This window comes from Antrostomus carolinensis, unplaced genomic scaffold (assembly GCF_000700745.2).
Source record: "Antrostomus carolinensis isolate BGI_N321 unplaced genomic scaffold, ASM70074v2 scaffold912, whole genome shotgun sequence".
Lineage (NCBI taxonomy): Eukaryota > Metazoa > Chordata > Aves > Caprimulgiformes > Caprimulgidae > Antrostomus > Antrostomus carolinensis.
Genome location: NW_010297319.1, coordinates 35,141 through 46,848, shown reverse-complemented (window position 1 = coordinate 46,848; position 11,708 = coordinate 35,141). Strand labels below are relative to the sequence as shown.

The following is an 11,708-nucleotide window of genomic DNA, read 5'->3' as shown; positions in this document are numbered from 1 at the left end:
TCTGTGATTCTGTGATTCTGTGATTATTATTTTAATACCCTTTAAGGGAATGCTGATGAAAGATAAAGTATTGTTGTCTTTGAGACTAGAAATTCTCTATTGCTCCATTGGCTTGCTTCCTTGTACTAGCTTGTACCACAAGATTCCCTGTCTTTCTCTGATATGATGCTCGTATCCTCAGACAATTTTACAGCATCTCTAATGAATTATCTCTTGCACTAGCCACCGAAATAAATGTTGATTCCAGTGCACCTCTCAGACAAGGCTGAAGCTACAAACATTTTTATAAGGTCTCCTCACATTTGTCCAAACATTTTAAATAACTGGATTGATGCCCTCCCCTCATTCATTTTGGGTCTTTTTAAGTAGAAATAACTGGTGAGATTCCTTGGCTATCACAGTCTAAGCAATGTGTATTGCCTCTGCAATTTTTATATATGCTTTGGGTTCATATTAAAATGTGACAGCTATTGTTGGTATGATATTTTGTGATTTAAGTATACTGGATGGAGGACAGATAACTGCATAAATATGACTGATTCCTGATCTGTAATTTGCTAAATGCAGTGTGTGCTTCTAAAGAGAAGTCATCTAATGCTTCTTGAAGCATTGAAGCTTCAAGTAGGCTGACTGATATGGCTTGGTTTTCAGGCCTTGTTTAAAGACAAAATTGATTAAAGGGATTTTGACGAGCTGTTTACAGTAGCTAATGTGTAACTGTAGCTAATGCAGCCCCTCAGTGTTTCCCAGTTGGTGCTTTTAGAGCTGAAGCTGCAGGGGGCTTCAACCTTGAGCAATTAATTCCTGACCTTGAGTGAAAAATAAAACAAAGCTGAACAACAAGCAAGAATGTGTATGAGACAAGATAAGGATGACTTCTGTGCTGTAATCAGTAACCAGTCAGAAGTAAAAGAACGGCTCATGAACAGGTGGAATTATCCAATCATGTCAATTGTTTAGGCACGTGTGTGATAAGGGGTAACAAATCAAAAGTGAAAGAATGCCGCGTGCTTGGGGCGTGCTGGGGGAAAAAGGATATGTAAGCAGTGCAAAGCTTCAATAAAGTGCTGATGCCTGAACACATCTTGGTGTTGGTCATTTCATCTGCAGCATTTCTGTGTAAATTTTCTGTGCTTCAAGTTATGCTACTGCTGCTTAAAACAAAACCATAGCTATACTGCAGTATCTTAAACTGTTGTGCTTTTATGCTCAAAAAATCAGATTGATTTTGAGTGTCTGTCTATTGTAAGGTTTCTTTCTTAATTTAAAACACCACTTCTGTATTTAAGCCTTTGTTTTGGCAGTACTAGGTGCTTTGAGGACATGTGCTTCATTTTGCGGTTTATCTTCCCTAGAGAGGCTTAGTTTTGCATTATTTTTTAGTCTCCACTAACATGAGAATGAACCCATCGCTTTTTGGTGCCTAAAGTCACTTCAACATTGTATTTGCTGTTTTTCACCCCTCTTAGTATTTAAGATGTTATCATCTCTTGTCCCAGAAGCAGTGATGATGTGATATTGTATTTATAGGCTGACTGTAGTAGTAAGGAACATACTATCTGAACACAGAGCCCAGCATTCACTTACAATCTCTGCAAGATCTGCAGTGGATGAAGAACAGCATACTGCCATCTCTAGTAGAAAAATCTTGCTCTTAGAAACTGGGGATCTCATCAAACAATGTGTTCTTTTGATCCTTGTGGTTTTTCTCTTGGATCAAAATCATACTGGAACCATTTCACACAAGTTGAATGTGCTCTTTTTGAATGCTGCTTAACCGCAGTAGGCTTTCAGTAAGCACAGGTGAAAGCTTAAAATTGGCAAGCTGTTCTGGATCATTAAATTATGGTCATGTTGAAATATGGTAATAGGGAGTTAACATCAATGATAAAAACCTGTGCTGCATAGCAGAGAGTAGTCTCTGGGGCAGGTAAAACCTGTCTTATGTATATATGTGGTTCATATTGAACATTCAGCCTTTACAGGATATAAGGGATTATCCTTGATTTCTGAGGGAGACCTGGTTGCAACTAAGGTAATGATAATTCCTAAGCAGTCACTTACATTTGTGAACTCATTAGCTCTGGACTTTGTTTTCCACTCTAAAGGCTGTTGATGTCTTGTGAGTGTAAACTGCAAATCTTCTAATTCTGCTCTATTTTAGAAGGTAACACAGAGAAGGAGATGGAAGGAGAACTAGGTGTGGCTCTAGGGAAGATCTTGTAAGAGGAGGGGGAGAGTAAGGGACCTTCTCTCAAATATGAGAGGTAATAAAGGATATTGGAGAAATGAAGTACAAGCATAATGCTGTGTCTGAAGAAGAACTGTTTATTCTTCAGTGGATAAGTTTGCAAGGCACAGACCCAAGAGTAATTGCCAGTTTCTCTTTGTGGGCTGCATTCTATCTTTTTATGGCTATCTCCTTCTTTGGTTAGGAAGAGCAGAATTCGTAGAGTTCTGGCCGATATGTCTGAGTTAAAAGTAGAATTGGGAAATTAATGTGTCATCTCTTGTTCATGTTACTAATTTTTTTTTCTTCCAGATAACTAGCCCACCAGGTTGTGGCAAAACTCAATTTTGTATTATGATGAGTGTTCTGGCTACACTGCCTGTAAGCATGGGAGGACTAGATGGGGCTGTTATATACATTGACACAGAGTCTGCTTTCAGTGCTGAAAGGTAAGATGCAAAATTCTAAAATACACACTTGCAACTTCTTTATCACCTTTTGTCTTGGAGTCTTAAGTTATTTTCTGAGCAATAATTAAGCTTTTATAAACTAAATACCTATGGTAGCTATTAAGCATTCATCTAATATATGCAGTTATTCTGTAGATGATGAAATTAATATAGTAGAATAGTTTGCTCACCTTCCTAATTTGTATGATGTTGCAGATTGCCATAGTGGTATGATGAGGTGGATGGCATGCTCTCTAATTTATAAATGGTCTTAACAGTCCTGTATCTGAAATCTTTCTGTGCAGTTTAGTTTGCGGAGTTAGCACGAAGGTTTTGGGGATGTAAAGGTCCAGCATTTTGAGTACAAAGAAAATGGAGGTGGTTCTGTGAACAGCAGGACTGATGTAGCCCATTTTCCTTCAGATTTCTGTCCTATTTCTGCTGAGTGGGGCCCCTGCCCTTGTTCTGCACTTCTGATTTCCTTCTGCAATAACGTGGCAATTCTCCCATGTCCTTAGTGGCCATGCAGTACTAAGATTCCCTTATCTCTATAACATCCCTGTTCTTCTAATATCTCCTGCTTTGTCCATGTGACCAAAACTGCTCAGCTATGCACTTACAGTATCTTCTGACTGTTGAATGGACAGGAGACACTTGTATGCTGTATCTGCTTGAGAGTCAGTTGTATGCATGTGTTGGTCACCGCTCTCCTCATGTTAACTGACTGATAAGCTGTTAACATGAGAAATAATAATAATAATAACTGTTAAAATAATTCTGCAGTATTTAATTAAAAGTAGCTCTAATTTACTTAGCTACCAACTTTTCTAAACCATGAGGATTTGATGGTTTTGACATGTGTATTCCTTTGTCACTGTTGATTGGAATTAGTGAGTTCAAAATTAAGGGTCCAGGGGAGGTCAAGAAATGCAGTAGTCTCATCCTTGTTTGTGTAGAAAAATGGGCAGAAGATGACTCATTGAAATAATTTATATATTTCAGATGACTTGGTAGTTATACTCATGGACTGAGTCTGGAGTATCAAAGCAAATAATATTTGCATTGTTTAATCATTTGAAGTTATCATGGATGAGAAAGTGGGATTTCTAGCCCTGTTTTTGTCAAGTTAATTTCACAGAAGTTTGAATTACTTTAAATGAGAAGTGTAATATATCAAAGAAGAAAAGCTTCAAGCAATGTTGCTGCAAAGTATGGTGCTCCCTTCTCACATACCACTAAATCTTTATTTCAGATTCCTGAAGTATAGATAGTAAAAAAGAGTAGGACATAATGGGTAAGTTAAGACTTATTGCTTAGAAGCAAATGCTAAAGAAAACAGGTGGATGTGAAAAGGAACTGCTTAAAATAGTGGGATGTAGAAAGGAAACATGGTAAAAAAAACCCCCAATATTACTAAGGCTGAAAATATTTATGTATTAAATCATATTTAGTGTTGCTCAGTTGGAAATGATAGCTAAACACAGTTTCAGCAGACAGACTGTATCTTATACTTTCTGTGTTGCAAATTCTAAGGAGCAGTACCAGCAGAGTGAGGGAAGTGCTTATCCCCTTCTACTTGGTACATGTTACACTACATCTAGATCCTGTGTCTAGTTTTGGGCTCTCGGTATGAGGAGGCCATGACAAACTGCAGGGAGTTCAGCAGTGGACTACCAAGACATTTGGAGGCTGGAGCACTTGCCCTTTGTGGAGAGACTGAGGGCTTGCTCAGCCTAGAGGAGAGAAGGCTTTAGGGGGATCTAACAGCAGCCTTCCCTTACCAATGAGGAGGCAGTCAAAAAGATGGCACAGTCGTGCATGGAGGGAGACAGCAGGCATACACTGAAATCCATTTCTGTGCTGATATATGGAGATTTTTCACTATAAGGTCAGTCAGGAATTGGAAAAGGTTGCCCAGAGAGACTGTGCTGCCTCCATCCTTGGAGGCTTCCAAGATACAACTAGATAAAGCCTCAAGTAACTTGCTCTGACTTCATAGCTAGCATTACTTTGAACAGGATGTTGTCCTGGAGATCTCCTGAGTTCTCTTTCTAACCTGAATTTTCTTGTGGTTCTGTAATCCTGCATTATTAATAGATGACAAATAGAAGAGATTTTGTTTTTGTTGTTGTTCTAAACACTTCAGAAAAGATCGCAAATATTCATTTAATAGCAACTTATTTTAAAGGGGTTAATAGAGACATTTAGGTGGCACTAACTTTAGTTAAAACTCAGAAGACTCTAACAAAAGCCTGAGAAGAGTGTTTGTATCCTTGCTGCTTTTTAGGGCTGGGAGTTGCTAAGTTGTGGCTGCCATGCTGGCTGTAATGCTGTGCTGCTTCTAGAAGGGTACTGCATAAAGCTGGGTAATTTTATTTCTTTCGCTGAAAGGCACTTCCCTTTTGTCATTCTGCCTGTCAGGTCATACTTCAGGGCAGGAAGCTTTTTGCTTCCACAAACTGTCATAGTCTTATTAGTTATTCTCTAACATGGCAATTTAGTTCAATCTAATAGCAACACCAAGAAGAGTGATCAGAATTGAGGCTGGTCTTCTAAGATATCCCACTGGTTTTTGTAATTTATATATTTTCGTCTAGTGTAAGAGAAAGCTGCAACAGTAGAGATGGTGTCCATCATTCAGATGTCAGAACATGGACACTAGGTCAGGTAGATGGAATGGCTGTAGTAAGTCTAGAAATCAAAAGTGTTGTCACCAGTTTTATAGCAATTTGATTCAACTCTAGACAGCTGTTAACTGAAAACATACCAGACTTATTTAGAAAGTCTGAAAATAATTTGTTTGATTTTCTTTTTTCTCTAGCCATACTTACTGCTTCTGAAAAAGTCTAGATACAAATTCCTGTGAACCAAAGCTGAGGACAAACATATTTTCCAACCCATGGGCCTCTGCCTTGATTGCAGAGAACATGATCTGTGCAGTTTTTGGTCTCATCATGACAAACAGGATTAGATCTTCAAGAACTTTGAACCTGCATATGGAGCTCTGTGAATAGTACTGCAATCTCAGCAAGATTTTGGTGTGTCATTTTAAGTCAGCCTGTGTAATGATGTTCTTTGCAATATGCATGTCCATTAGGAAGCATATCAAATCTAATTTCATGCAGTCCATTGATTGACAGATCACTGTTGCCCAAATGGTCTTCATGGTTAATTGTGAAAATGGAAAGACAAGATTCTGTCTCTGGAAGTTCTGCATGACAAGTTTAGATGTAATAAGTAATGTATCTAATGAATAACATTCAGGCTTTTGTAATGAAATTGCTTGCTCAGCATAGGTATATTAACATTCAGGCTTAGTGTTTCTGTTTTTAAACCAAATAAAACTGATTTAAAAGAATTTTTCTAAAATAAATTTAACATTTTGGATTTTAATGAAAGGGGCTTAAATAAAAGGTGTTGAGATAACCAGTAAGCTGTGCCCAGAGGTATCATCCACTAGGTGCCACTCTTCTCAAGCTATAGACTGTGGGATATGTCTGCTTAAAATACAAACAGTTAAATATTTTCTGTTATTACAAAATAAAATCTTCATTGTGGAAAAAATTTACAGTGCTCAGATTGTAATTATGAGTTTCAAAGTTAAATTCTTGGATCATTTATTTAAGGATGTAGATAAAATTGCCTTGTGTTCAGAGGGATGGAACTTCTTTCCACTGACTTCCAAAGAGTTTGCAGGCAGTCAGCATTTCTAAAACATATACCATTTAGTGTCTTCAATGATTTTATGGAAAAAACCTAATTTAACTGAAAATATTGGCCTCTCATCAGTAAATTTAGGTTTGCATTTGTGCGAGAGGTTTTATTCAAAGCATGGTTTCTGAATATGAATGTATTTTCACAACAAATAATAAATATCCAGCTTCCTCTGACTTCTTTTGGTGTTATCACCAGTTATCTGATACACTTCCTTAGTCTACCCTGATAATAAACAGTAGCATGCTTAACAATTGTAACTCAAGGTTTTGAGGTGGTCATGAATTTGCTAATAAGGTAATGGAGAACATTTAATCATGGAATCCCACATTCAGCTTTATCAGTGAAACAACCTCTCAAACTGTTTAGTCATTTTATCATATCAAGTCATGCCGGTTGCACCTGTGCTATCTGAATGGATGGATATTCAGTTGTAGCTGCCTGGCAGCTGGAGCCTCAGTCTGACATAATGCTGATGTTTTAATTTTTATTTATTTATTATTTTTTTTTTTGCTATACTCTAAAAAGTATGTTTTCTTAACATTTTATAAGCCCTTTTTGCAAAGAGGTAACTGGCACAATGCAAATGGTTTCATTGAAAAAGTCTCCCATACAAATGACCTTGTTCTTGTATTTGAGGAGAGATTATCCATGAAAAGATTTTCACTTTGGCAGGCATACTTTCCATAACTGTGCTGCTTTTATAAGTACTTGTAATCGAATTGGGCTCTGTTCTTTTTAGTTCTGCTTCCATGTTGACTGGATCTTGTAAGAGATCTTCTGTTTGTTATCAGTTTGTTAAATTTCTGTGGTGGCACAAGGTCTACTTTATGATTTTACTGCAAGACGAAGGTGGAAGGGAAGTTGATTTGAGCTGTAGAGTACATTTGTTTAAATTAAAATAATATTTAGATATAATAATTACAGTAGGAGAATGCTTGACCGTGGAACTTCTTGTACAAAACTCAAAGAACTTTGCATTCAGTAACTATAAACTGCAGTTTCCTTCTGCAGGAGATATGCTGTTTCCTTGTGTGCAGACGCATTGTGTCTAATGTATCGCTGACTAGCATCACTGGGAAGGAAACTGAACTGTTCTGACTTCCAGCATTTCAGCCTGCCTGCTAAAGTGTGCTTCTCCTTTGAAAAAGATTTCCAGTGTTACTTAGTATCTGCTTATCGTTCAGAGGTTTGCTTTGTTTGCTTTTTGAATACTTGATGCTGTATTATCCCACATTATTCCTTTTGCAGTGTTATGCCTTCTGTTTTTTTGACAGATTGATTGAGATAGCAGGAAACAGATTCCCTACTTACTTTGACTCTGATGAAAAGCTGTTCTGCATGACCCACAGCGTTCACCTGTATCGAGAGCTGACCTGTGGCAGTGTACTGAAGAGGTGTGCTCTTCTCCTGAGTTTATAAATAAAGATCATATATTGTCTATAACAATATTTGGTTTATATCAAAGTTTTATGAAGAGTAATTAATTTATTTGAGGCCTTTTCATGTTGATAACAGCATGGTCTCCAACGAAGTAAAATTGACGTCAGAGTCACACAGAATCACAGAATGGTAGGGCTTGAAGGGACCTGTGGAGATCATCTAGTCCAATCGCCCTGCTAAAGCAGGTTTAGCTAGAGCAGGTTGCACAGGATTGTGTCCAGGTGGGTTTTGAATATCTCCACAAGGCTGGAGAAGGAGACTCCACAACCTCCCTGGTCACCCTCAAAGTAAAGTTGTTTTTTCTCTTGTTCAGATGGAACTTCATGTGTTCCAGTTTGTGCCCATTGCTCCTTGTCCTATTGCTGGGCACCACTGAAAAGAGTCTGACCCCATCTTCTTGACACCTGCCCTTTAGATATTTATAAGCATTGATAAAGATTCCCTCTCAGTCTTCTCTTCTCCAGGCTAAACAGACCCAGGTCTCTCAACCTTTCCTCCTAAGAAAGATGTACCAGCCCCTTAATCATCTTTGTAGCCCTCCACTGAACTCTCTCCAGTAGTTCCTGGTTTTCCTTGAACTGGGGAGCCTGCAAATGGACAGGCTCCCCAGTTCCAGCCTCACCAGGGCAGAGTAGAGGGAGAGGATCACCTCCCTTGACCTGCTGGTCACACTCTTCTTGATGCACCCCAGGATACCATTGGCCTTCTTGGCCACAAGGGCACATTGCTGGCTTATGGTTAACTTGTTGTCCACCAGTACTCCCAGGTCCTTCTCTGCAGGGCTGCTTTCCAGCAGGCCAGCCCCTGTACTGATCTGTACTGGTGCCTGGGGTTATTCCTTCCTAGGTGCAGGACTCTATACTTGCCTTTACTGAACTTCATTGGGTTCCTCTTCATTCAACTCTCCAGCCTGTCCAGATCTCACTGAATGGCAGCACAGCCTTCTGATGTATCAGCCACTCCTCCCAGTTTTGTATCATCAGCAAACTTGCTGAGGGTACACGCAGTCCCTTCATCTAGGTCACTGATAAATATGTTGAACAAGAATGGACCCAGTACTTACCTCTGGGGAACACTGCTAGCTACTGGCTTCCAACTAGACTCTGCGCTGCTGATCACAACCCTCTGAGCTCTGCTGTTCAGTCAGTTCTCAATCCACATCACTGTCCACTCGTCTAACTCACACTTCCTGAGCTTGATGAGGATAACATGAGGATGTTATGGGACACAGTGTCAAAAGCCTTGCTGAAGTTGAGGTAGACAACATTCATTCTCTCCCCTCATCTACCCAGCCAGTCATACCATGGTGACTGGAAGAGGGTAGGTTTAGATCAGACGTTAGGAAGAAATTCTTCACTGTCTGGGTGGTCAGACACTGGAACAAGTTGTCCAGAGAAGTTGTGGATGCCCCTTCCCTGGAAGTGTTCAAGGCCAGGTTGTTCAGTACCTCTGCCTTCTTTGTATCCTCTGTCACCAGGGCACCTGCCTCATTCAGCTGCGGGCCCACGTTTTCCCTGGTCTTCCTTTTGGTACTTGTGTACTTGAAGAAGCCCTTCTTGTTGTCCTTGACATCCCTAGCTAGATTTAATTCCAAGTGGGCCTTAGCTTTCCTCGTTGCATCCTTGCATACTCTGACAATGTCCCTATATTCCTCCCAAGTCTCTTTTCCCACATCCCATAAAATTTCTTCCATTTGAATTTTTCCAGAAGCTCCTTGCTCATCCATGCAGGTCTCCTGCCTCCTTTGCTTGACTTCTTGCTCATAGAGATGCACTGATCTTGAGCTTGGAGGAAGTGGAGCCTGAATATTAACCAGCTTTCTTGGGCCCCCTTACTTGCTAGAGCCATAACCCACAGGATTCCTCCAAGCAGGTCTTTGAAGAGGCTAAAGTTAGCTCTCCTGAAGTCCACTGTTGTAATCCTACTTACTGCCCTGCTTCTTTCACACAGCATTATGACATTGCTCTTCTCATTTCATAGCATGTGACTAATCCAGTTGATAGTTTTCTAACTTCTGATAGACAATTTCTATATGTTCTGATCTCCGTAAGCTTTTAGAAGGGAGTGTTCATGTGACAGGTGTTGTCTTGGATTGTGGAGAGACCATAGTATAAGCATTACGTTTTTCCATGAAATAGGAGTTTGCTCCTCCACAGCACAGTTTACTTTAGGAAGACTGGGGCCCTTCCAGCAGTGGGAGGGAGGAATTGTTTAACAGTCATCAACCTGAATGCCACTGTTGGCAGTGCTGTATTGTCATGTTGTTACCTTATGTTAATTTGTGAACACATTTTGCAATGAGAAAGAATTAAGTTATATTTTAGCATCATCTTGTGTATTTTATGTTAGTGGGAGAATTATTCTAAGAATGCTTTCTTCTTCTTATGTGGCTTTATCAGAGAACAGCTAGTAGCATGTTATCAATGGATTAGGTTTGGCATACTATCTTTGGAGGTATATGGAAACAGATGAGACCTGCATATATAGACACCAAGGATTCTGTTGTTGGTAATGGGACGTTGCTACTGTGAGCAAAAAGGCACGGTTTCATTGTCCTTATAACTTGCTATCTCTCATTCAGGGGCTGTACAGCATAGTGTTGCTAACTAGAGGTTCTTCCAAACCTATTTTAGAGAGGTCCTCCCTTGGGTTATGTGGCCCACTGGAGCCTCAGTTTCCTTTCCAAATCTATTCAATACATGCAGATGTTAGTGGAGGTCATGCACGAGGTGGAAAAAGAGGGACACACTTTCAGCTTTTTAAAGTAAACCTTTTATTTAAAAATTTTCAGGGTTATAAAATGGTCCTGTTGTGTAAATAATATTATCAATGACTGGAGTTTTTTGTTATTTTTTAGGATTATGTCTTTGGAGGAAGAAATTATTTCAAAGAAAGTTAAACTCATAATAATTGACTCTGTTGCTTCAGTTGTCAGAAAGGAGTTTGACACAAAACTCCAAGGCAATCTGGCAGAGAGAAGTAACTTTTTGGCTAGAGGAGCATCAGTGTTGAAGTATTTGGCAGAGGAGTTCTCAATACCAGTAAGTTCTTCCTCCTTTCTTAAGTTTTTGCCTTACAGTATCAAGTAATAACATCTGAGAAGAAGGAAAATGACAGGAAGATGAAAACCAGAAAAAGCTTCTAGCTAGAATCTTCAAGCAGGTACCAGTTGGACTAGAGTTGGGCAATGGGGGAACAGTAACTGTTCTGCTTGGTGTTCTTTGTGGTTTGTTGGGTTTTTTTTAAATTTAATGTTATTATTTTTTATTTAGGACTTCAAACAAGAGTGTACAAGATTCTCCAGCTGTGTTTCAGTCCTTTGTTTTTTGTTTTTTTTTTCTTAAATCTTATATTGCTGCCATTAAATATTGCTTACCCTATGGTTCCCTTCTAATGCAATGCTTACTCTAACTAGTGCGTACTCTGACTAGGTGAAGATCTTTTTCTGTCTCCATCCCTTCTACTCAGATTTATAGAATCTCGAAAGACCTTACACTTTGGAGCAACATAAATTCCTTTTGTGACAGATACCGTATACTAATAAATGCAGAAAGGAAGGTAACGGCTCAGCAAATCTGTGGACTTGCCCATAAAATACAAAGGATGACATGGGCACTCAGTGCAGGACCTGAGTGGAACTGATTGGGGAGTGCTTTAGAAGATGTAAGCTGCATAAATGTGTATGTGTGTTCTTTCGTTATATGATCCACGGAGGATCATATACTCAAAAGATGTAATTGAGACTCAACTCTGGGAAGTATTTCCTGCTATGGGTAACCTACTTGTCACTCCAGTGTAAGAGATAAACTGTGCAAGTAACTTGAGTAAGACTAGTGAGGCCTTTCCCCTCTGATGCTCCTGAGTTCACAGCA

General features: G+C 39.3%; 1 protein-coding gene across 1 annotated transcript; it reads left to right on the top strand.

Moving 5' to 3' along the window:
- Positions 1-2,545: 2,545 nt before the first annotated feature.
- On the top strand, positions 2,546-11,478 carry RAD51B (RAD51 paralog B). The gene is made up of 4 exons (XM_029083510.1): positions 2,546-2,679; positions 7,671-7,790; positions 10,694-10,900; positions 11,439-11,478. Exons 1-4 carry the CDS (start codon positions 2,585-2,587, stop codon positions 11,476-11,478), a joined length of 462 nt encoding a protein of 153 aa, XP_028939343.1. The 5' UTR covers positions 2,546-2,584.
- Positions 11,479-11,708: the final 230 nt, after the last annotated feature.